Genomic DNA, 26,670 nt, shown 5'->3' with positions numbered 1-26,670 from the left:
CAAGATCAACATTCTCATTATTGTTTATAGGAATGAAGAACACAAAATCAGAACCAGGGCTTAAACATCTTATGCTACAAACTAGCTTTTTAATTATTATTGTTATTTGTCACAAAGAGGAGTACTTTTGTAGAAATAGCTATAAGCGACTCCATTGTATTTCTGCAGGTTTTTAAACTGGTGGCATTGCTGCTGCCCTTGGCGGGGGGGGGCGGCAGCGTCCCCCTTCCCGGCCGCAGCGGGTGCCGGGTGGAGCTGGACGTGTGTCGGCGGTTTGACTGAGACAGGCGGAGCGAACGGGCTGTTAAGGGTTAATCCAGGCTACGAACCCCGTGTGCGCCGGCAAACGCCGTTGTGCAAAAAAGGCCCCTCGCAGAGGCAGCGCCCCCAGGGGCGAGCGGGCGGGGGGGGGAGGGGGAGGCTCATCCCGGGCAAAGCTCGGTGCAGCCGGGGAGAGGCAGCTGCGGCGGGGGGAGATCGGCACCCGCGGCCCGAGAAACCCCCCTGCCCGGCAGAGGGGGAGGCTGAGCGCGCGGGCTGATGAAGGCGCGAAGCGAGAGAACGTAAGACAGACGGGACGGAGCACTGAAGAGTGACGGATCTGGGTGGCTTGTAACCGCGGGGGGCTGATGGGTTTGTACGCCGAACTGCATAAACGTGCGGGCCTTTGACAGCGGGGGGCGGCGCGGGGGGCGGGGCGCAGCGCCGGTGTGGGGAGGGGCACCAGGGACCGAGCCCGCTCGGGGGACAACAGCGGTATCGCCCATCCACAGTGAAAGAAAATTCCTCTACGACCAGAGCAGCAGGTTGCAGCGCTGGGTACCACACCGCATGGCCCCATCTCCACAGGCCGCCAATACAAACCCCAAGGATCTCGGGAAGGGCTGACAATACTTCAGTAGGAGACCAGGCAACACTTCCAATTCAACAAAATGAGTCAACTCAAAAGAACGCGGTTGAATTCCAGCCAGTCTTCTGTCAGTCTTCCACCAGAACATAAATAAGGGAAGAACATACTGAAATAAATACACATAATCACAAAGATCATTATGCCCATTACAGCACCTGCAAACGAGGAGATGGAGGAGATATTTGTAGTGATATTTCAATACAATTTGGCTCAAAATCTCATGCTAGATAATAATCCTCGGTTTCTTCAACAAAGCCTGTTACTAGTCCTGTTGGAAGGAAATGTTAAGACCACGGATTTCTTTCCACTTCTGCTATTGGAAAGAAAGTCCATTCTCTGAGAATACAAAGCAGCCTGAAATGACAGTCCATTTCCCTGACCATTTCCCCATTTTTCTTTAAGTGGCCCTAGGCAGATGACAAATTAACAGACTGGCACAGCATTGTGCCTGGGAGGGAACTGTGTGGATGACTCCATCGTTCATCGCATAGTTTTAGACTTTCAGAGAGAGAGTGCACCAGTTTCTGAACTGCCTGTGCTATAGCTTGCTCATCTACCCAACATTTCCTCTCCATTTCTTTCAATGCTATGTTGTAGCTCATATATGTAGCTCAACCCAGCCTTGATGGCTCAGTTACAAGCCAGAGAGCTATGGTTCAGAATCCTACTCTTCCACAGAAAACAAAAGAGGCGCTTCAGCTCACTCGGGAGATTAACAGCTCTTGCTGAAATTTCACGCTACTAAGTGTCACCTAACCAGGTTATACATGCTCTCATTAGGAAAAGAATTTCCCACTTCAGACCCTTCAGAATCCTCCCAGGAATAGCAATCACTTCTTTTCAAAAGCTTATAGTGCATTCACCTGAGTGACAATAAAATAAAATAAACAAAACCATACCAATACACACACCCACCCTCCCAAGAAGCAAACCAAACCAAGCCAACAGTCCTGCCAAGGTAGCAACGTTGAAAATGCAGTTCACAGAGACTGCCTTTCCTCAGAGGGCAGAGTCTGTCAGGCCCTGCATGCCAGTTCAGTAGTTACAGTCCTTTTAATCGTCACAGTGTCACAGTTACCTTCGTCCCCAAGCAGGGGCTTACAAGGTTTTTCTCAGTTCCATACCAGATCGTAAAACAGAACTTCAGTCAGGTCTCTGCTATGAAAGCACTGGGATTTTGTGGAACTGGAGGGTGAGATTATACTGTATGCAACAGTCTGGAAGAGGTCTTACTGATCACTTCTCTTTTAAATGGATGCTGGCCTCCTTCACTCATTTCTGTAGGACTTTACAAAGGATAACAAACCACCACAGATCACAGCTCAACAAGCCTATCAGCTTGGTGCAAATATCAGTGCAACAGCAGACACTCAGATGTAGGACAGAAAAGACTGCATTCATATCTTGTAGCATAGATGCCATGAACTGTTCACCAGCAGAGTTCTTCAAGGCTGACCAATGTGTGCAACATGCTGGAGTCTGTATGAAAGTTGGAGAAGACAACTGTTGTTGCAAAAGTAATCTGTGTTGTGAGGTAAAAAATCCCAGGCTTCTTAAACATCATAGACCTCCTCTTCCATGGCATGACCAACCTCTCCACCAAGTTGGTACAAGGTGTTACGCCTCAGGATCTCCCAGCCACGGTGAGAGCTAGTCCTGGATGTGCTCCGTGACAATGGCAGAGTGGTCAGTTCCTTCTTGTACAGGATGTCCCTATTGATTTCCAGCTTTTCCAAACCTTTGTCATAGTTATCCCTATCCTGAGCCTTAAATGCTTCTGTGTACCGCATCATCTTATGTTTGTTGGGATCAACCCTGTCTTCAACTCTGTTAAGAGGATTAAAAAAACAAAGTGAATTCATAGAAATGTGTCTGTCTATCCACAAGACCGAGCAGCCACAAGAAGCAAGACACTCCCAAAAATATGTCTACTGACCCAGACATTCCAGAAAATCTACATGGAAGCAGGAAACTGGTTATAGGCATGGTGCTAGCAGTGGCTAGCACAAAATTATCTCCTAGACCTTCATCCCTGTCATTGACCTCAGTACACTTATCTGCCCATGATTTCCTGTCCTTTAACTCATTTCCCGGTCATCATTTGCCCCTTCTATTTTGCCAGCTGCAAGCTATTGGCAGACCTGCCCCATCTGACTCCAGATCCAGATCCTTTGTACATATGCGTGTATTCATCCATTTCCTTTGCCCTTGCCTTTCCTCCTCTGACACTCCATGGCTGCTAGCCTCAGGATGTCACTTATCTTCTGTCGAACTTTTATGTAACTGCTTCACTTCCACCAACCCCTCTCTACACTACTTACAACTTGTCTTCTGAAATACTGGACCACAGCACACACAATGAGCATACATGTAATTCGACAGAACTAGATCACACTGACACACTTTTCTCAGAACATTCAATGAAGAATTGTCACTGGAATATTGCTTTTGCAAAGTTATATTCTGGACCCTGGACTGAAGGCATTGCATATTGGTACCACTTTAGGTCTGCTTGTTCTGCCCAGCAAATCTGAAAAAATCTATGAGGTTAATTTCTCTGCTAAAACCTGCAGAAATTCCCATTTCATACAGCCACCACTCCCCCTTCTGGATTTGTCAGCAAAAGATGAGGCATTTAGAAAAGACACATGCCCAAAGTTTAATTTTTCTTCACCCTTGTATAAATTTTGATTAAAATCAGAAACAATGAGGAATCTAGTGTTACCTAGACTACAGATAGCTCATTTTTTATTTCAGTACCTAAACAGAAATCCTGGACCTAAAACTTTGCCACATAATGCAGTCTTTGCAAAGTATAACATAGTTACTAGGTTCACACAAGAAAGAAACCTTGCCTTTATTCCTGTTTTGGTTTTGAATCATCTATAGTGCAGGTCATTGATGCTGAATGCCTAACTGATTGATGTTGCTTCTGCCATTTCACACATCTAACGTAGGAACAACCAAACCCAGCAGTAAAGTACTGTGGTACTCATAAGAAATTTGAAAGAAAAAATCAGGCCTTATAACCCATGCAATTTCTGTCTCTTGTGACTACTGGATAAGAAAACATCAGCTTATTTCAAAAGGAACTGCACAGCAGAGCTTTCTGAGGGGAACAGTGCTTGTCTATCAATTGCAGACAGAAAATACACTGGGATCTGTATTCTGCAAGGGAAGGACTCCAGACACTCCTCCCTAGGCCACTGGAAAGGCTCCTTACTAACATCCATATATCCATACATTGGATTCTTCCTCTGGGATCCTTATGCATGCACACTAGAAGAGACCTCACCTGAGGTACCATCGGTCCCCCAGCCCATACTCCCGCCCGCAGATTCCAGAGCGAGGCCAGAGACATCGCGGCAGTTTCCGCTCGAGCATCACAGTAGTAGCAACAACCTTTAGAATAAAAAGGAAAAAAAGAAAGAACTTGAATGAATTAGAAAAAAAAAAAAATCAGACTCCCTTTCAAAATTATCAGTTTCCTACGTAGTGACCCATTAACATATTTCATTACAGCTCCACATGTAATGAAAAAAAATCATAGAGTCAATATTCCATTTATTACAGGGAAATTCACTATTTTAGTCCTAATTGTGCAGTGTTTTGAGGAATCAATGGTGCTCTTAAAACACTGTTAAATTTCTTTCCTTTTTTACCTGATTGCAATGAGTAGGATAGTTAATTTGCAAGCTAGAGAAGAGGGCAGTATTTGTATCTGCCTTAGCTATCATCAGAACTTCCCAATGTGGCCACACAACTACATGTAACCATTTGACTTACTATTTTCCCACAGAAAAATACTAGAAAATAGATTTCCTGTTAGGCAGCTATATAACTGATCTGGCTGAATTTTTTGCCTTTTGAACAAGAGAGTCAGACCAACTTCTCTTAATGGATCAAAAGACATTACTGACCTGCTTGTAATCATTACCTTGTATTCTATTGCCCCTCAGTCAATCCCTATAATTATAACTTTCAGTTACACAGGAATGTGACTTGTAAAAAAAAAATAAATTGCAACTTTAATTCTATTTATCAAGAGATTCCGTGCGTAAAGAACAAACAGCTAAGGAGACACAGAATGGTCCAGAAAGACTGGATGGGCTTCTAGCTGCTTTTTGAAGTAAGGTATGTATGCCTGCATGGCAAAGATGTACTGGAGAACAGTTTCACATGGGAAGATGTGCAGAAGAGTAGTCTTGTGCTTAGACACTTCAGACTCATAACAAGGGTGAAAGAAATTTGGTGGATGATATACAGAAGCTGTAAAACAGAATTAAAAGGACATGGCTTCTTGTATTAGCCCCTGAGAAAAGTGAAGGTCAGGGAAAGGTTTCAAAGTACCTCCTTTAGAGCTCGGGTGGCAGAGTAAGTAATTGCACTGTCTAGCACATTTTCCCTGGACAACTTTCAAAGAGAACTCCCTACCATGTAAATCACATTACCTGGGCTCTCCAGAGCTCATCCCGCTCATGGGCCACTCTCCAGTGGGTGTCACCCATCATGGCAATTAACAAGTTGAGCATAAGGAGGGCAGCAATGATGGCGAAGGCAAAGTATACCACGCTGTACATAAAGGGCAGGTCCACATCATAGTTTGCAGGGCCATCAATGATAGTGAGGAACAGCTCAAAGGTAGTGAACAAGGACATGGGGTAGTTGTAGAACTGCCCAAGTTTTTCAGGGTTCTCTGTCTGGAAGACGATGTAGAAAGCTAGAGGAGAGCAACGGGGTGGAAAAGAGAGTGTTTAATAACAGGAATCACATCCCAAGAACAACAGGGTCCCTGTAAGAGGTGCTGACAACACGAAGTGGTCTGGGAAGCAGCTGCATATGTTTCTATGCTAGTGCAGTACCCAGCATAACAAGGACAAACCCCTGACTAGAGTCACCGATCTGTATTATAAAATGACTAAGAATTACTTTGATTATTTGTTCTCAAAATACTCATATTTTCTTCTTCAAATAGTAAAGTTGTGTATCTTATTCTCATTTTCCAAAGACAAATACCATAAAAGCAGTATGTTTTTAAACCTTGACATAAATATATATACGTGGAATTATCTGGATCGTCCTAATTCCTGTTACACTGGAAAGAACAAGAGTTGAAAACTCATGAGAACAGAAATTGGTACTGGGAAAGGGACTGTGCTCCAAGAAATAGAAGCTATACATCATCATAACCTCCACCAGCTAACTCAGCGGGCAACCCGAGAATGAACCAAAACCCATGCACTTCATTCATACTAAAGAAGTTGGCGGGGTAATGCATTGCTGTTTTCCTTTTGTAGACTCACCTGATGCAAAGCCTAGTATCACCACAGCCATGAGCCAGCAAAAGCGCATAAGATCTCCGAATATCATCTGTAGAGCAGACAGAACCACCATAAGGCCCAACCGTTCCACTAAGTGACAATGCAACCCCATGTAAACAGTTTCCCACATTCTAAGACCATGAGCAGACCGAAGGAAACTTCTGCTCTAAAGAGAGAATGTGAAAGTCCCAAACCCTCTGTGCAGGCAAGAACTTGTCCATTTCCCATTAGAGTCCTGAGGGAAAAAAAGCGTTCTTTCAGCTCTCCGTATCTGCAAAGATGTGTCAGGAAGTGCGTAACACCCATATTTGTTTGTGTCTTATACCTTCTGGATCATGATAGTAAAGGGTCCGAGCATCTGAAAGCCTCGTGCAAAGTACATGACATTGCACCACCCTAGCACCAGGGCAAAGGACATGGGCACCACCTCGCCAGTTGTGCTGGTGAGACGCATCACCATGGTTACCAGAATCATGCAAGCATATGTGATGCTGCAAAGAAAGAAGAGACAGTGAAAAAAGTTCAGTAAAGTAATCTTTATAGATAGAATCGTGGAATGGTTTGGGTTGGAAGGGACCTTAAAATGACCTAGACCCAACCCCCTGCCAAGGCAGAGACACCTCCCACCAGCCCAGGCTGCTCCAAGCCCTGTCCAACCTAGCCTTGAACCCTGCCAGGGATAGGGCGTCCACGGAGCTACTCCGGGCAGCCCGTGCCAGTGTCTCACCACCTTCACAGTAAAGAATTTCTTCCCAATATCTAACCTAAATCTACCCTCTTTGAGCTTAAAACCATTTCCCCTTGTCCTATCACTACATGCCTTTGTAAAAAGCCCCTCTCCAGCTCTCCTGTTGGCCCCTTTAGGCACTGGAAGGCTGGGATAAGGTCTCTCTGGAGCCTTCTCTTCTTCAGGCTGAAACCCCCCAAACCTCTCAGTCTGCATAGGAGAGGTGCTCCAGCCCTCTGATTATTTTCGTGGCCTTCCCTGGGCTCGCTCCAACAGGTCCGTGTCCCTCTTATACTGGGTGCCCCAAGCTGGAGACAGTGCTGCAGGGGATCTAACCCGAGTGGGGCAGAGGGGCAGAGCCCTATCCCTCAACCACGCTGCTGGGGATGCAGCCCAGGGCTCAGCTGGGTTTCTGGGCTGCGAGCGTGCATTGCTGGGCCATGTGGAGGTTCCCGTCCCCCAGCACCTGCAAGTCCTTCTCCCCAGGGATGCTCTCAGTCGTTCCCTGCCCAGCTTGTATTTGTGCTTGGGATTGCCCCAACCTACATGCAGGACCTTGCACTTGGCCTTGTTGAACTTCATGAGGTTTGCATAGGCCCATCTCTCAAGCCTATCAGTGTCCCTCTGGATGGCACCCAGGCCCTCTGGAGATCCTCTTACCCTCCTTTTTGTTTTCTTTTCAAAAAATTCCAAGACAGGAACATACAGCCACCAGCTCCACAGGCAGAGACCTCTTAGCACCATCAATTCTACCTGTCTAGTCGCCTAGCTTCCTACACACCAACTAATCCAGTGGAAGAAAAAAATCAAGATGAGGAATACTTTAAAAGGTTGGAGAAAGTGACTCAACTAGCAAAAGACAGCAGTGGGGGAAATGAGAGATATTATGTTATATTTATTAGACTCAAGAGGTGGTGTACTTACACAATTATGTGGAAAGGTCCTCCTAGGATGGTTTGTCCAAAGTATTTTGCTGCTCCAACTCTAAGGATATCTGGGATCTAAAAGAGACATCCTATTGACTTTAGGACACAAATGGATTCAATTTTACTATTAAATGTCATGGTAATGGGCAATCTTCACAGGATCTTCAGGCCAAATGCATCTGCTTTGTTTGCAGGTTCACAGTTTGAATTTTATATTACTTTAGAAACAGAATGATTGAGTCAGGTGTGCCCCTCTTGGGATGTGACAGAGATTGCTGGAAAACCTAAGAAAAAACTCTGTTTGCCTGGGTAAACAGAGAGGCTTTGGTATGTGGCAGAGAGATGTTGTAGCAGAGAGGTGTGAGCCCAAAGTTCATACAGATTACTGAGAGAAGATCATACAAACAGCTGAGCCTCAGAAATGAAGGCAAAAGACCTTGAGGAATCAAAGAAGTCTATTATAATTCTCTCTGTGTTGGTTGTAGTGTAGCCCCAGAGTCCTGACCAAACGCAAGAAGAAGGACCTGCCCTTCTGGAACACACATGGCTTAGACAGAAAGTTGTTAACAAGCCCCATTTGATTTCAGTTCTCCCTGGCATCATCATTTGAGTTTTCTCATATAGAAGTTTCAGTCTTATATTACATATCATAACAAAATCAAGTGGAGTATTGTTTTAAAGAACTTCTCCTTTTTTTGAGAGAGAGTTCATGGTAAGGAGAACACCTACACATGCCCACCGCAGAACTCTGGTTGAGCATGGCTCCTATATAGATCTGTACAGTCACTGATCTCCAATTAAACAGAAACCTTTCTGTGTATGCTCAGAAGTTGCTTCACCCAGCACTAAACACATGAGTATTTAGGTGTGCTGGGTAAAGAATCTCTAAGAACCTCATGAAGCAGCTGGGATTCAGCTGGACCTACAGATGCTGCTAAAGGCAACTGTGTTGTTACCCTGCAAATGGTATTTGAGAGCGCGGCCAGTACTTCCAACTGCTGCTTCTGCGCCTGGAGTCTTATTAGGACACTGTCTCTGTTTCATTGGATAGATACTGTTGACAACATCTATTGCCCTAGACACATCAAAGCCCTTAGACTAAGCAAATAACCCCTACCAAGTTGTGAGCACAAACTCCTGTTTGTATAGCATGTAAAATTTGTCTTGATGAAACTCAAAAGTATCTAGCTCACTGTTTCTCTTACCTCAAGGATTAAAATCACGACAGCTCCAATGACTGTGATCAGCTCCCCCACCAGCCTCAGCTCATCCTCGTATGTCATATATGATTCCTGGGGGACAGGGGGAGGGGAAAAAGAAAAAGTGAATGGAAATTAAAATGACACTTTACAGGGAGTGAAATGAAATTAAACTAGAGGATGGAGTAAAAGAAGGCCCATTAGTGTAATGAATATGGCTAGGTGTGACAAGGGCACAGGAACCAGCCCAGCCCCAGCACAGGGAGCTGACCATGCTGCACATTCTGTGCTGGCAAAGGGCAGCTGGCAGAAAGAGGGGAGGGTGTCGGACAAGTAGTGGGAACCTGGGAAAGGCTTGGGCTCCCCAGTTCAGTAGGTTAGATGAGAATTGCCCAGTCTGGCCCCTGTGGCCCTGGCTCCTGTAGGCACAGTACCTGCAGCATTTTCTGGACATAGATTGTGTTGTCTCTGCTGCTTGTTTTGTTGCCTGCTCGGGGTTTCAGAGGCCGGTAGACGCAGCACATGGTGAAGCAGACCATGTAGAGTATATAGAATAAAGCCAGGAAACAGAAATAGGGACGACCATACATATTCCACTTCAGGCTCACCAGCTCCTTCACAGGTGTTAGGTCCAAGATCTGACGTGCCTGAGAAGGATAGAAAGAAGGAATTAATTGCCATAAGGGCATTTGTTTATAAGCATCATTCACACTGCTCCCTGGGACAATATTAGCAATCTAGTCTCAACTACTCTAGCTGGCATTAGGAAGCTGAACTTATTTTGCAAAACTGGAATGGGCAAGTGGGTTTGGATTTGCTCGGTTTGCTGGTGAAGAGCTTTGAAAAAAAGAAAAAAAGATATTTCCTGAATGCCAGTGGGAATGCAAAAAAACCCATGTTAGATACCGGAATAAGTTTGTTGTCTGTGTAGGCCTGGATGTATATAAACACTTGAGACAGACCTATAATCTAAGTCCATGAATGTAAATACATGAGGATGTGTTGCAGAAAATAAAAGGTATTATTTAAAATAGTGTTTGATAGCATGTTTTAAGAAAGATCCCATTATCTTTTACAAGGCTATCTGCATCTGTATCAGATGATTTAGGGTAAGGGAAGTGGAACATTTTTCCAAATAAGTCAGGCAAACAGGGTATAGTTTACATCTTGCTTATGAATTCAACCCACACACTTTTTTAAAATCTTCTAGACCTACTTCCTACAGTGATGTTTAGGGGAACACTGCAATAAGCCAAAAGGAGGCGCAAGTCAAACTGGCATGAGTGGGTTAAAGGAAAACTCCTTATGGCACTCTGGATGTTTTTCTCTTGGTACCTTGGCCTGTTGCCTCTAAGGCAGCCAAAAACAGACTGGGCAAAGTGCAAGGAATATGTATGTTTCAGTAGACAGACATGAGTAACAGAACTCCTGAATGGCCTACGGGATATCCTAAAGAATCAAAATTAAGTGAGAGATAATTAACCTAGCTAGATAGCCTTAGGTCTTCCCTTTTCTGTAGAAGTCTGTATTCTAGAATGTTTTCCATAGGAGAGTAAATTTCATTTTCAAAGGAATGATGTAAGTTTGACACTTTAATCTTCCTGTAGCTCAGTTGCCTTCTATTTTTTCCACTTTTCATCCACTTATGGGTCAGAAAATATATCTTAGTACCTATTTATGTATGCAACCCCCTTAATAAAAGAGGAACCTTCTTCAGATTGGGGCCTAAAAATGCTCCTCTAATCCAGTACTGGACTGGGAAGGTATGGTAGGATGGGATGACACACAACGTTCTTCTGGAGGAAACAGCAAACATTTCGGGCCAAACATACATCAAACGCAAAAAAGAATTACTAGTTATACACGCAAAAATTGTAAATGCCCATACTTAAGAGCATTATGGAAAATAAAGAAATCATAATAACTCTTGGTATTTGATGACACGTTATCTGAAATGAGGAATCTTGGATGCGCATGCACTGTATGTTTTGGGATAAGACAGAGGCACAATATTCTGCTTTCTTTCAGGATTATGGTTTAGTCTTCTGGACAGTGTCTGAGGTTGTTCTATTTTTTGACAGAGACTGCTTTCCCCTGAATTTCCAAATACATCACCACACAGAAATTTAGAGGATTTTAAGTAAAAGCATCTGAGAGTTTCACAGATTTCCTCCACGCTCTGCAAAGCTCTCCAGTAGCTGGAACTTTTGTTAGAGGAGTTTGGCTAAAATTTTGCTAGATTGAAATAACACAGGATGGGAGGAATTGTGCTAATTAAAGTGTCTTCTGATTAATTTCCTATTCTATTAGGATTATTTAAGGTAATTACAACTGATAGGGTAGTGCACCTTGAAAGTCTTAAGAAGATCTAAGCTTGCCATCAAGTTATTTTTATCTTAGTGAACCCTTTACAAGTTTTTGAGCCTAAAGCAGAGATATTTGCCCATTTTGTTTTGGGCCATAACCTGTCATTAGATTAAGGGATAATAACAATTTTTTGTTTCAAAATGCACTCCCGTTTAGGATTTCTGAACACAGTTGTGTCTCACAGGGACATCCTAAGAGTCAATCAGTATTGGTTACAGAAAGCTACTTGCTAGAGCTACTTTAAAGATACTTGTTACTGATCTCTTTGAGCCTGGTGAAAGACAGAGAACCCTTCACTGAATCCCACAGTGTCTTTTTTTGTAGTTTGCTCATACTAAGTTCTTCCAATCACCTGCAAGTTTCACACCTCAGAATGAGGTATAGGAAGCACTGGATGTAGCTAGATCATGAATAAGCTGATGTGTTTCATGTATTCCCTGCAGCACGTGGTACAAAGCCCTTGCTCTACGCAATAGTATAGACCTTGAACCTTTAACCTCATCATTCTTCTCCTTTTATTATAACTGTGGCCTGCACATAGAAAACACGTGGTACCTCTCTCTTCTTGGTTGAGACAATGAGCTCAAGGAAAGACTGATCTTCAGCCCAGGAGTCAATCTCTGTGAGATCATAGAGCACAGTGGTCAAGGGGCCAAAGGACCAGAGGTTGTACTTGCGCTTCTGCATAAGGTACTGAAACATCTGAGGAGAAAAGAAGAGGGTTGAGAATATTAGAAACTTCCCAGTATATAGTGTGTTTGCAATGAGAACTGATAAAATTGTTAAAAGCCCTTAACTGCAGTGTATTTTCCTTGAACTTTGCAGTTGTTGTAGTTCTCATATCTCCCAGAAACAATTAGAGCAGGTGAAGTGGAAGAAATTCTGATTCCCATTGGACTATTAGCTCATGCTTGAAGTAAAGGAGTGATTTTTACTCTAAAGTCTAATCAAGCCGCTGAAGTTACTTGACACAGTTATAAATCTTGACAGTAGATTTCATATGGAATTATATGTGAATTAGAAAAAAAATCCTTTTATACCTTTTATAATCTTCTATATGTTATGAGGAAAGAGGTGTTGCAAGAGAAATGACCCTGTCCTTCGTGGATCTACAGAAGAAACACTAACCACCTCTGCCTTTTCATTAAGTGGAAGGATGAGATTTTACATTAAATATTGAATTCTTGCCTATGAATAAATGCCTGTGGATACATGAAGAAGTTTCCCATGTGTCACATTTAGGGTAATGAAATCTAGACAAAGAGTATAATTTCAGTCATAATTTCAAAAAAATTACTTGGGGTGGATCATTCTGTTAATATCTTTTTAACTCAAATGCTTCAAAAATTTGGTGTAAAGTTCTATAACTTAAGCACTTGTTTTTTTCATTAAGACAAAGAAATTTCTTGTAAAGGGTTTTCTGGTCCTACAAGAGACTTCTGGCAAAAAAGGAAAAAGAGGAAAAGGGATTTGTTATGTATCTTCTACCCACTAAGGACATGCACACACTCCCTCACGGTCTGGTTGATGTTATTTCAAGTTCTCCATTTCTCTTATGTATGGGGCAACCGTGTCACACCAACTCACCACAGTGTTGCCCTCAACTCCAGCCAGTTTGAAGGGAGTAAGCCCCTCATTGTTAGGAATCATTTCAAGTGATCCAGGTCCCTCTTTGCTCTTGTCATAGGAAAGTATCAGGCTGTACATGTGGCAGGCAAACGTCTTTGTGGGTTGGAGAACCAGGAGGTGAAGGACAGTGTTACCTACCAAGGAAGCAGACCAGACGAAGTATTTTGAGTAGCCCAGCCCCATGCAAAGACTGGCACAACTGACTGATTACTTTCATTTTTCTTGCATCTCTCATCTCACAGCTGTTTGCAATGAGAGAAAAACACGTGCATGCACAGATGACAGTCTGGTTTAAAGTGTCCAGATCCACTGTATGCACATCACTAGGTCTCACAGCACATACCAAGGTAATCTTGAGCTCTAATGTCAGCTCCATTTTCAATGAGCAACTGTACAATTTCTTCATTTCCCGCACAGGCAGCAAATGATAAAACATGCTCTCCTGCAGAGAAAGGAATGGGAGAATCCACATTAAGACCTCAGGAGGCAGGAGAGGTTGAAGCACACTGAGGGAAGGCTATCCATGCTATGAAGCCAGAAGATATGAAAGGAAGAGTTACTTCAGGTAACCTGCAAGTTTTCTGCCCCACTCCTCATCTACTCAGAAAGGGAAAAAAAGACCTGCCCCACACAACACAAAGGAAGAAGTATTCTTTTCAGGGGATCACCTTCATAAGAAGGTTGACAAGTGGTATGGTTTAACCCAACTGGCAATTAAGAACTAGGCAGCTGCCTGCTCGCTCTCCCCTCTCTCCTGGTGGAAAGTGGAGCAGAACTGGGAAAAAGATAAAACTCATGGGTTGAAATATGAACAACTTAATACTTGAAATTAAATGAAACATAATGATAATAATAATAGTAGTAGTAGTCATACTAGTAATGAAGAGGAGAAAGAGAGGGAGAGAGTAATAAAATCCAAAAGGAAAAGGAAAAAAACCCAAGTGAGGCACAATAAAACTGCTCATCACCCGCTGAGCGATGCCCAGCTGGTCCCTGAGCAGCGATCGCCTGGCCCTGGTCAACTCCCCCCAGTTTATATACTGAGCATGACATTCTATGGTATGGAATAGCCCTTTGGTTAGTTTGGGACACCTGCCCTGGCTGCATCCCTTCCCAATTTCTTGTGCCCTTCCAGCCCTCTTGCTGGCAGGACCTAAAGAACTGAAAAGTCATTGATTTAGTATAAATATTACCTATCAACAACTGCAAACATCAATGTGCTATCAATAGTATTCTCATAATAAATCCAAAACACAGCACTGCACCAGCTACTGAAAAGAAAATTAACTCTGTCCTATTTGAAATCAGGAAAATTTGTAGTATTTGCTGATAGGAAGAAAATAAATTATAATTTAATGCAATATATATTTTTGTATACATGCAAATGTATAAAATGTGTATGATTTATACATTTACATTTATGTAGTATTTACATATTCAGGAGGAGTCTTATTGTCTGCTAAAAGGTGTGTGACTGATGATGCCTGGGGACAGGAGCCTCTGCTTATCCAGTTCAGATGAGGACTAGAGCAAGCCTCCCTTATATTCCCTCATCACTGTGCCAGCTCCCACCCGTAGCTGCAGGGGGAGAGGTAAGGCTGTACCGAAATAGAGAAGGTTCTGAGAGCTGCGCCTGAAGAAATGCCCAGTGGCCTGTGCCGTGCAGGCGTTGGCCCCTCTCTTGAGTAAAGCTTTCACCAAAGGGATGTTCTGGTTCACTGCTGCAATGTGGAGAGCCGTCTGCCCTGTAAGACACAGAAATAAAACCTTGCCTTTCAAGGAAGCACTTTCAGGCTGATCAGTAGCCTGCAGTTCACATTTCAGTCATGGTAAATCTGAGGTGTCTGGGACTGCATCCCCAGTGACTATATGATTTAGCTTTGAAGCTGCCCCTGTTGTGTGCAGAGGGTTGGACTACAGATTTTTTAGAGGTCCCATTCTACTTAAAACTTTTTATGGGTTCATGAAAACTGACTTCGCAACCTGCCAAAAAAACCAACAGGATACACTTTCTAGATTTTTTCTGGGGGAAAACAAGACATGCCACACTCTTCCAGGAAGCACACTGAAAGCTGCGTGACTATATGTTCCTTCATGAGACATGAAGGCTAGGTCAAAACAAAGCTCCCAAAGAAGATTTACTTTAATTTTTCTATGTATTAGAGTGTTTTAAACCTCATCATTATTATTTTAGTGGTTTCAAGATTCTGTCTGGCATACCTGCATTGGTAGTCAGAACCATTTTTTAAAAACTTGGCTCAGAGTCTAGACTCAAAAGCAGTGGCCACATTTGTTTTCAATCCCCATTCTTTGTCAGCCAAAGAACTAGTTTTTTCTCCTTTCAGAGGAGACCAGGTGGGTATCCCCTTTGTTACACATGAGCATGCCAGAAAGCAGACTGCACATACCCTGGCAATCCCGCAACAGCAGCAGGCTCACCTGTGGCTGCGGGTTTGTCAATTGCGCATTGGCATGTTTGCACATGTCTGTACCTGGCTTTAATATAATTCTGCCTCCAACAGATGGTCCCATTTGTATGTTGGTTTGCGGTGTAACAGTTCAGCAATATGTTGAACCAGGAACCATATAGGTCACTTCCCTAAATGTACAGGTAGTACCCCCTCTCTCCCCTGCCGAATCCTGCCCATCCTCCTTCCCTGAGGTGTTACCTTCATAGAGCTCTGAAGTCATCCTCTCATTGACAAGCTCAGGAGCTGCTTCCATCAGAGTCACTGCTGCCTCCATGTTGTCGTACAAGGCAGCTACATGAAGGGCAGTCTCCCCCACCGCACCTAGGAACAGCAGAAGCATGCGAGTCATCTAAATGCTCACCTATTCTGGACAAAAGCAGAAATGGATTTATTGGGGTGGAGAATTGCAGGAGTGCTAGGTCCTCCCTCAAGTACTGCCGGGTGCCACCTCATCAGATGTCATGTCACAGCCATGTAACTGCACAGTCTCTGTCCTTCATCAAAGCCTGATAGCTGAACAGGGACTTGGGTGCTTGTAAGGAACAGCAGACGCTGGCATGAAGCGAACGAGCACCCATCCCTTCCACGGGCCACCTTCCACAGCAAATCACCTCCCGTGGTCCCTCTAGACAAAAGGCCCATTCAAGCTGTAAATCTCTGATCTTCACCATTCCTGCAGGGTTTGATGAGCTCGCCAAGTCAGAAAACTCACTTGGTTGCAAAGCTGCTGACACAGACTTCAGCAGTTTGAGGTTGCTAACGCGAATGTTGCAGCAAACCAACGTACATACTACTCTGTTTGTTGTAGCAGGCTCTTGCCTTCCACAGGAAGCCATTTGTTGCAAATAATCATTACCTCTCTGATAGATATCACATGTTCCATCAGTGAGAAGTTTCCTGATGGCTGGGAGGTTGTTCTCTTTGGCAGCCTGGAGGAGCGGGGATTCCCAGATCCTGCAGTCAAGAAAAACTGGCTGATAAGAAACGCAGTCAGGTACGTGGTGCCTCTCTGCAGAGCCAGCATGGCCTTTGCCTGGAATAGCATGTATCCTCAGCATCGCCATGGACAGGTCATGCACACTTACTGTCTGAGGTATTGTTTGAATGCAAAAAAATAAATCAAGAAAAGAACCGGGAAAAGCAGGAAAGTGCAGATCTAAAAACCCAGGTAGTTTATCACTGCTCGGCTCACCACGCTCAACCGTGCGGCGGCAGCAGAGGGAAGGATGGAGAAACCAGCAACCACCATGTTCTGCATTACACAGCTCATATTTTGAGGCACAGAAGACAGCGAATGATGGGTCATTTGATATCTTTCCTGCCAGCAGACTAGGTATCTCAGAGGCCAGAAAAAGGCAGTAGTTTGTGGTTTGTGTGGTTTTTGGGGTTTTGTTTGTTTGTTTGTTTTTTTACACAGCATAATAAATTGTAAAAAGGTCAGAATCTTAATTACTCCCATAAGGAATGGAAAAGAAAAAGTACAAACAAGAATTCACCTGGTGTTGTAGCAACACTTCCTATGGCATAATTAAAAGAATGAGCTCTGAAATGTAGCTCCTCATCATACAAAGTTATGAGGCAAAATCTGAAAGCTGGAATTCTCCTCAGTGTGCCTAAGTACATAAGGGGACATTGCAAAGAGCTACCTGCCACACTGCTTGCTCAGCATCCAAACAGGTTTTGCCAATATTCAAAATGATGAGTTAGCCACCCAAAAATCACAAAAAATAGGACAAAATCCACAAATTTGGGGTAAATATTTATTTTATCCTCTAATATTTTGAGAATATACTTTACATTCATAAAAAGTGGTTTGGAGTGGGGCTTTCTGATTTTTGTTTTTATGCAAATAAAGAATTCTAGTAGCCCAAGTTCAGGAGCTAAAGATTTAAGGGGAAGAAACACCCTCAAACCCAAAGAAACAGACTATATCTCACAAATTTTCAGTATTGAATAAAGATTCCTCTCTCCACATAGGAGATTTCTCCACAAAGCAAATTTTGTGCTTTTATCTCACCTCTGCTTTCCTGTAGTACAGATTTTTAATCTATTGATTAATAGATAATTATTTTTATTATTTTTATAATATTATATATTATTCATATTATATAATATACATTATATAATTAAAGAATTATATATATTATTATTAATAGAAAAAATCTAGATAGATTAATATATCTAGCATGGCTCAGGTCAAGCTGTAACGTGTGATGTTGAACAAGTTTAAGGAGCACAGTAAAACAACAATAAATTCAAGCTGTTATGAACAAGGAGAATGGCAGCCCTCATTTTCTTACCTGTCCCTGTCTGTCCTTTTACTACCATCTAACAGCCACCAACAGATGGATGTTAGTCTTTCACACAAACACAGAGATGCACAAAAAGCATATGGGACAAATGCATTAGTCAAACCTGGAGATACATTCACTGCTTTCTCCTTGTGACCTCCCAAAGGTCTTCCTTGTATTCTGGGGTTATTGTGTTAACGAGACTTTGGGGATACAGTTTATAAGGCTACTACTATATAAAGAAATAGGTGTTTTGCATTAAGTGATAACACTGATGTTAGAATACGTTATCTATGAATATAACTCTATCATTAGTCACATGAAACCCCAGATCAGAGAAAGAGACAGAGAATATAAAATGGCCTATTGCACAAAAGTCTTCTCGGAACTTGTGCTTGCTAGGTATGGATAATTTAAAAATAAAACTATAGGAAAACAGGCAACATACCTTCTGGTGCTTACAGAAATGTACATTTCTTGCTTTAAGTGATTCTTTTATGCACAATAGAATCTCACAGCAAAAGAAAACATTTGATACACCATTATCTCTGAATTTAATCCACCTCAAACGTGGAAGTTCTGCACACCTTTGTAGCAGAAAGATACTGACACACTTGAGAGGACTTGGGGGATAAAGCAAAACAAAGGGACAGGTTAGATAAATAGGAGCAATTTGAATAAGTGTAAATTAATGGGCATATGCTACAAGTAATAGAAGAATAACTGAACATTATATTTATCATTCCACAAAAGGAGCATTTCCTGTCACTGGCAGCACCTCATTACCTAATTCACTAGAAACTAGACTAGAAAAATGCTGAAGAACATAGGAGAAATAAAAATGTTCAGAATACGAAGAATCAACCTGAACCACCCAGGGAGCCATTCTGAGATATTTTTGTGTGTCCTTCAAACTCCCAGCCTTTCTGCTTTGAGAAGCATTCCTTCTTCAGCTTCCTCACGTGCCAGTTGCCTTAGTTGCTAATTACAAGATGATTTGATGAGAACACTGCACCTGGGGTCAGGCAAACAGGAACAAAATAAAAAGGCACTCTGAGCAAAAGCATAAGGGCAGGTATCAGCAAGGCAAGCTTGCCACCCCTGCTATTAGCCTGGCTGAGAAAGACCCTGTGTTCCTGAAAATAGAAGTGTCAGAGGCAGGACGTGAGAAGGAGGTGGGGTTTCTATAGTATAAACACTGCTACAATTAATACGTTAGTGTTTTACTGGGTAGGCCTTTATCCCTCAAATGACTTCAGATAGGAGGAATGATTGGGCAAGAGACAATGTGGGAGGACACAAACACAATACCCTTCTCACAAAATTCTCCAAAGCCCTTATAAACAACTAATTAAACTACAAGCCTGCAAAGAGGGAGATACCTAATAACTGATATACTCACCTTTCAGAAATTTAGGGCAAAACTGTCAAACCTTTCTAATTATGTAGGAACCTCCAACTGGGCTTAAAGAACTGGAGATCCCAGGCCAAACAGCAGGCTGGAGAAGAACCCAGAAAGGTTAGTAGATGTTGTGGCACACTACCCCTGATGCCTCTAAGGTCCCTGACTTACATGTTTATACCATACGCTTTTACTCTCATTTAATTTTCTGTCCCATATTTGGGGAAATAATTTGCTCCCATTTAAAACATACCATTATAATTATCAAATCCTTTTTGATACATTACAGCAATGTACTGAGTGTATAAATGCGAGGTACTAGATGACCCAAATTCACCAATATAAAAATAAAACAAAGTCAACTGAATCTATACACTTCAAAACATTTGAATTTCTTTAAGTTCTGCATATCTAACCAATTTTCTTCCAGACCCATCAAACACAGCATGAATTTTACAACTCTAGTTCCTGTGTGTCAAAGCAGCAGCAGGTGAAATCTGTACCTTAGTCTCTTAACAGCGCTGCCTACAGCAGACGCTGAGTTTCTGTAAAGTGCCATTGCGTCACTGGATGGAGTGGGTGGCTTTCGGAGAATGATTCAGCAGAGACCTGTTGAGACACTCAGACGATAATCAGCACATCTAAGTTAAGCTCCTGTTCTAAATCATTCTCTTCATCAGCTATGGAGTCAAGGGGCACTCAGCTCCTGAGGCAGCTGAGTTAGGTCTGTGACACTAGGCAATACCGATGTTGCCTGGCAGGATCAGTTTAGGACAGGCACAGCTACACAGCTAGCCAGTAGTTCTGATGGGCAACAAAAAACACAACAGTATCCACCTGGAAGCATTCCTGAGTTGTTCTTACTGAGCTAAGGAACTTAGCTGGGCTGAGGCACTTGGTAAGCCTCGATCATGCATTACTGTCAGTCAGTTTTCTTAACAGATGATTCAATTATATGCTTAGGAAGCTGTGAGCTGTTCTTCAATATAGGTGAGGACAAAATAAGGGATAACTGAAAATTCATTGTGAAACAAAGGAGCAGATAGAATGTAGGTCAGATTCTAACTGAGGGAGTCATGTAAAATGCTTTTAAACAAGGTTAAGGATTTCACAAGCAGTTTCTGCTGGTACCATGTACCCTTTCCGATTTACAGCTTCTTAAACACTTCTTTTGGAGAGCATCCCTCTCACTACACTTATGAAGAGGAAAAGAATGCAAGGGCAAGTCTATAAGTCTTAACTCTTATGAAAAGAAGAATTTGGATTTATAAGGTTATTCTTTTAAAACAAGGAAATAAGTTAAATATGTGAACTGCCTGGACAACCACCAATCTGAAGATTCTTTTTCAAGGCTGAGCTCACCAGAGGTGCAATGGAGCATCTCTTTCTTCCCTTCCCTTCTCAGATTCTGCTACTTGAGTCATTCACTGTATGCAATTTTCTTATTGTTTGCTCTAGTTTAAGTTTGGCATCTGCTAGCTTCATGCTTCATCCCCAAGGCTGTCAGTTACTGAGGGTCTAAAGCAATTCTATCTAACTGAGCTATAAATTCATCAGCAGGGTATTATTTCAACTTTCTTTTCCTCCCCTCTTGTGGTGTTCAGAATATCCATGCTCAGCACTTTATCATGCAATTGCCAGAGAAGATTAATCTTCTTCCTTCCTTCTGCTATTATGTCTATGTAAACATGTGTAAGACTTCAAGAGAGCAGAGAAGTGCTCAGAGAAAGCCAAGGAGCCAGAAAAAAAGGATCAGAGTGATCACCTAACAAGATGCTAAAAAATGAGTTAGGAAGTAATAGCATGAAGTGAAAAGTAGGCAAATAACAGGGCCTTGGGCAGTCAGGGTCAGCAAATCCCTTCAGCACTGACAGCAAGGCTCAGCAAATTAACTGGAATCTCTTGTGCATGTATGCCAAAGCCCCCTCAGCTGACAGTAAACAGAGCGTGCCTGAAAATAAATTAAACAGGTTATTAATTGCTGATTCTACTAGAGAATAAATTGATGGGGAAGCCTTCTCCTTTCAGCTATTTAGCCATCTACCACACTAAACAATAGAGATCTTAGTCACTTCCAGCTGGGCAAACTCCCTGCATTAATTTCCTTTTTTAAAGTTCTGCATCTGAGACCATCCTAAAAACAATCTCATGCTAGAACTGGATTATCAGTTCAGCAGAGGTTAGTTGTTATTTATTATCACTGAGCTACTCATAAAACAAATGTGTTCTCTGAAGCATAAACCTCATCCTGCATCAAAACTTCCAGCCTGGGTGTTGGGTTTTTTTTTTCCAGTTTTATTCTAGGTTGTGTTCCTTACCCTGTGTCTAATTAGTTTTCGCCAACAATTTCTTAAATTTAAGTAGGATTTGTTTTTAATTTTCAGAACACAAATTTCATGTTTACTTCTTCACAAGGAAACCTATAGCCAAGTTTAAGGTAGCAGATTGCTTCCTCAATCTGTGAGCCCAATCCGTGTCTCAGGCACTGAGGGCAGCTGTGCATGTGTCTGTGTGTTGCTGGCAAAATGTGAGCTCTGCAGGACCTTTACACCTGCAAAATTAAGGAGGCACATTTGCCTGTTATTAGTCTTAAAACTTCCATTAGGATGAAAGTGTAACAGCTTAAGTCCAGAAATGCTGCTTTGACTTCATCTTACTTCATGGAGCAGAAGAGTTACCAACAGGCTGCTGTTTGCCTCTGGACTGCTCAGAAGCTGTTACTGAGACACAGCACAAGGGCAGCAGTGGAGCTGGGAGATGGCATCTTTATTGCACAGTCACCTTTGGGAGCAAAGGAACAGATTCATATGGAGACAGATTTTATGGATGTGGATTTTAAGCAGGACAGTCCTGTGTGAATTTGTGCACTGAAAACTCAGGGAAGTTGTTTAGACAAACAGCAAAACTATGGCGATATCTCTTATTCACCACCGGCTTGAGAGAGACTTGTCTAGAAGCTGCAGGCTCTCTGGGTCCCTGTACAGCTCTTCAGCAACTTAGTTTACTAGTGTCAGGCTGAGCTACTTTTTATTTGTGCCATGTTCGTTTTCAGGGTAAGCAAAGCACTTCAGTAATACATCTGTAAGACTGAAGAGCCACAAAAAGATTTGGAAATTAGAGGGGATATAAACTTTTTATTGCAATATGTTTGGAATGACCATGGCCTTCTGCTAGTTATGCAAATTGTCCCAAGCACCTCTAATGCGCTATTTCTCATAGCGCAAATTTCTATAGTTAACTAATGTGTAAAAATGCTTTGGTTTGTTTTTTTTTTTTAATGTATCACACAACTGTTTTATCATTATTAGAATAATCAAGCCTCAGAGCATCCCATGAAGGCCAGGTGATACCGCTAATTCTTAAGCAGCAGCTGTGAGAGAGAAGAGACACACAGAAGATAGATTATTAAATCAACCAAAATTATAGAGGCAGGCTACAGCAGAGAAAAACATAACAATTGTCCTGGATCCATGTGCTTCCTTCCTCTCATTCATTTACTAGTTATTTTTTATGAACACTGCAATTCTCATATGGTGGAATTTCTAAAATTACATGCTAGGGAGATTTTGTTCACATTTCCTTAGAACATCTTACACTGGAAACCAGATTACAAAAAAACCCACAACAAAACAAAACTCAAGCAATAGCTCTCAGTTTCTGGAAGATCTATTAGATCTATTAGACTGTGACAGGCATGTGATTTCTTTTCACCTCTGTCAGGTCTGAATTTTCATAAGTATTTATCTCTTTGTTCCCCATGATTATGAACTGTGTTGGGGTTTTAGGTTCATGTGCTCCAGGCTGTGTAGATCCCAGAGTTTATTTTCAAAGATAATTCTGGTAAGGACATACAAGATGTGACCACTCTCCCTGGGACTCCACACAGAGCTGTTTAAAACACACAGGCTGTTTAAAAACAAGAGCCTTGAACAGAAAGAAATGAGCAGAATAAGGCAAAATAAATTCAAGTTAAGTACCAAAGAAGTTAGCTTTCAGGTATCGTCATCACCAGATGCAGGTCAGGAAAAAGCACAGTTCTCTTGCAGACTTCCTCTGTGCAGTCAGAGCATACTAGTTAAATAGCAACATATTTACCAATGGTTTTCAATAAGGTAATAGCAGAATTTAATTGCTGCTTATTACTGTATGTATTCCAGCACCATTAACACTAAGAACTCAAGCTGAAGCCATAACACTGCAATTCCACACAACAAAGCGACAGGATGAAGTAAAAGCCCTCTTGGCTTACAACAGTTTTTCCACAAAAGCAAAAGTTTTATAAGAGTACTTCCCACACATGAGGCACCACAGGTGTTTCTGGGTTTTTATCTGGACATAATTAAGAATATGAAAGCAATAAAACTGATTCCAGTCCTCTGCAAAATGTTCATTTTCTTTCACCTCAAACTGAGCATCTCTGGGGACAAGAAAGGAAAGGATAAGATAATAAGAGGGAGAAATGGTCCCGTCCCTCTTTAGGAAGAGTATCTGCATATTGGCACCATGGAATTTCTGACCACATAGCAGAAGGCTAATTATGTTAGTTGAAAGCTGTGGGAAACAGCTAAAACAGAAGGGAAGAATTGTGTCCCCATGCAACACTGGTTTCACAGACAAGAATATCATAAGCAGAAAATGTGGTTTTACACAGAGTCTGATAAAGAAGACCAAAAATGTTAGTTTTTGGGACCACTGGAGTTGCACTGTAGTGTTCTAAGAGAAGTTTATGAAGAAGTGTTTATATGCCTAACAGTTTTTCTGATTCCCTTGATATGTAGCAATACACAAGATGTTCATGTGCCTGCAGCACATCACTAACCAGGATTGTCAGGCAAAGAGAAGGCTGAATGGCAATCTAATAGCAGCCTATGTGAAACGGAGCAACAAAAGGGGCTAAACCCTTCTTGGTAACAACAGATGGTAAGACAAGGGGCTACAGCATCAAATAATGATTTTGGAGGTTCAGGTTGAACATTTGGGAAAAACCCTTTTTCACTAGGAGTTTACCACAACCCTGTAACAAGTACCTAAAAGTACGGTGGAATCTCTGCCCTGGGAGGCTTTCAAGACCAAGCTAGACAAAGCCAGAGCAGCATGATCTGTTGCTGGCAGTAGCCCAGCTTCAAGGGAGAGGTTAGACAGAGATGTCCAGATGTCCCTTCCATATCTCAATGACTTAAAAACATGAAGTTAATGTTATAATTATAAAAATATTGATATATTTATACTTTTCTTTGGCACACCTTCATTTGGATATTACAGAATATCTGAGAACTCAGTTTTCAGTTACCTGTGATGCTTTTCATGGATATACTAAAATGTAAAGGCTTCAGCATTCTGTGGAGACACTAATGTTCCCACTGTCCCTCCCCTTTTACGCATATTTAAGTCACACTTCTCTGAAGTATAATAGAACAGGCTTCTGTTATTTGGTCAGGAGTTAGATGATGATATATGTAAGTTTTTATGTCTACAGACAGATATGTACATTTGTCCCTCTTAAGGTACTATCCTACTTATTTCTGTGTATAGATAGTTAGATTTTGTCCCACACAGCCACCGTTTTGTCGCCAGAGATGTTCAAAGTGTTGTTATGAAAGAAAAAAATTTACAAGGGACTGGAAGCAATTTGTTATTTGAGTACTGTAGAGTTTGTGCATGCAGAAATTACAAGGAACAATGAAAAACAGATTCAGCTGGATTTCCATGAATAGTCCTGCATGGCTGTGTGCAGAGGAAGCAACCCTGTACAGTAGTAACAAACAGCCTTGACTCAGTATTTACATGTGAAGACACAGGAAATCTTGATAATCTGACAGGAGTCGCTGTATGTGTTGACACCTGGGCCATGGGAGTGAGGGACAGCAGTCGACCCCAGCAAGAGGCTGACCACCAGGGTGTGGAACAACATTAAATCCACTCTATCCCACAGCAAGGGCAACCTTTAGAGAAAAAGAAAGCAGAATCCTTGCAAAAACCAAGCCATTATTTCAGCTGGCTGCAGCGTATGTGTCACACACACTCTTAATAATAACTAAAGGAAATCAAACCCTCATGTATTTTCTCATGAGCTTTGCCAATGAAGCAGGGAAGACAAGAGTGTACATTATTAATTTGTGACTGGAGTCCGGCACTCAGGGTAATTAAATTGTGACCTAGTAAACCCACCTGTGAAAGCAGATAAGATTGGAACTTCAGAAGCATTCCACCTTGAAAGAAGAAATCTGATAGAGAAAAGTGCTCCAGGGTTGTTTAAAGTTTATCTACTGGCAGAAAAGCCTAAGGGAAAAGAGTGAGAATCAGCTGCAGGGAGAGAACAGCAGAAGAAAGGGAAGAAGGCTGAAACACACCGTACCTTTTCTGCTGCAGTAAGTAGATTTCATCCAGGTGTTTATCCCAGGATTTTTTGCTTTGCAACTTTTGACTTACTCCACTCCAGATTCGGAAATAGAAGGGCTTGCTGTCCCCAAATAAAGGCACCCCCATAGCACGTGCCTTTTTTTCTCTTGCCTATCTGCCTGAAAGCCAGCGATCCTCACTTTGGAAAACCTCAGGGAAGGCTCACTGCAGGTCACGACTCCTCTGCCCCTGGACTGCCACAGAGAAGACTGTCCATCAGTGCATCAGCTGATCGAAGTACATGTAAAAACACAAAATAAAATCACTTGCCCCTAGCAGACCGTACCCTGAGCCTCATGAAGTACTTAGTTGCCAAAATAGCCCAACCCAAAGGTGTGTCTGATTAGAAGTAGCTCACCCGGAGCCTGCCCCTCACAAAGACCCTATACGGCGCCGAGGAATTCACACAGCATCGATGCCCTAGGCTTCTAGTAGTTCATTTCTGAAGCCCAGAATTGAGAAGCAATCATCCTTCTTATGTATCTCTGAATTCCTCTGGAAAGCAACATGTAAGCTATTTTGAAATCAACAGCTGAACAGGTCAGGTGAACACCGTTTAAGTGAGTGAACATGTGGGGACGTGCCCTAAAAGGCACCGTGCTCTGGGAAGGTAGCACAGAGAGCACACCTCCACCCCAGCTGGCTGCAAATCCCAGCAAAGAAATCATCATTATAGACTCCACCTCCTCTGCATCAAACAAAATCACTCTACCTCACAAGCTGGAATAAGAATTTATGTAGATTAATGTGTAAACTTTGCATATTTGTTTTCCTTTAATGTTCTACAATCTCTCACTCTTTCTTCACACTTCTTCCAGAAAAGCTTATTTAGGAAAGGGATGAAAATTTCTATGTAACAGAACCTAGGTTTTGGTATAGAAAAAAACACCGTCAAGTTCATAGGGCGGTGTCTGCAAAGCAGTAGACAAGATATCAAAATGAAGAGAGGAGATAATTCTTCTTCTTGCAAAGAAGCTAGAAGCTACAGGAGAAGAAAAAAAAAAAGATAAAAGCTCCTAGTTTCCAGT

At 42.2% G+C, this 26,670-nt stretch overlaps 1 protein-coding gene across 2 annotated transcripts; it reads right to left on the bottom strand.

Annotated features, from left to right (window-relative positions):
• Nucleotides 1-426: 426 nt before the first annotated feature.
• Nucleotides 427-25,828, bottom strand: LOC101916246 (transient receptor potential cation channel subfamily V member 6). 2 transcript variants are annotated; one of them, XM_005235375.3, is made up of 15 exons: nt 25,599-25,828; nt 16,407-16,504; nt 15,749-15,871; nt 14,684-14,824; nt 13,423-13,521; nt 13,038-13,213; nt 12,006-12,152; nt 9,518-9,730; nt 9,090-9,176; nt 7,883-7,959; nt 6,557-6,722; nt 6,214-6,280; nt 5,362-5,630; nt 4,206-4,312; nt 427-2,737 (listed from the first exon to the last, which is right to left on the bottom strand). In XM_005235375.3, exons 1-15 carry the CDS (start codon nt 25,727-25,729, stop codon nt 2,464-2,466), a joined length of 2,175 nt encoding a protein of 724 aa, XP_005235432.1. In that variant the 5' UTR covers nt 25,730-25,828; the 3' UTR covers nt 427-2,463. The 2 variants fall into 2 exon arrangements, with proteins under 2 accessions (XP_005235432.1, XP_027639627.1); XM_027783826.2 differs by lacking the exon at nt 25,599-25,828 and having other exon boundaries at nt 16,407-17,106.
• Between the last annotated feature and the right edge of the window lie 842 nt (nt 25,829-26,670).

This window comes from Falco peregrinus, chromosome 6 (genome assembly GCF_023634155.1).
Source record: "Falco peregrinus isolate bFalPer1 chromosome 6, bFalPer1.pri, whole genome shotgun sequence".
NCBI lineage: Eukaryota > Metazoa > Chordata > Aves > Falconiformes > Falconidae > Falco > Falco peregrinus.
Note: the sequence above shows the minus strand (reverse complement) of the source record. Positions and strands in the feature narration are given on the sequence as shown.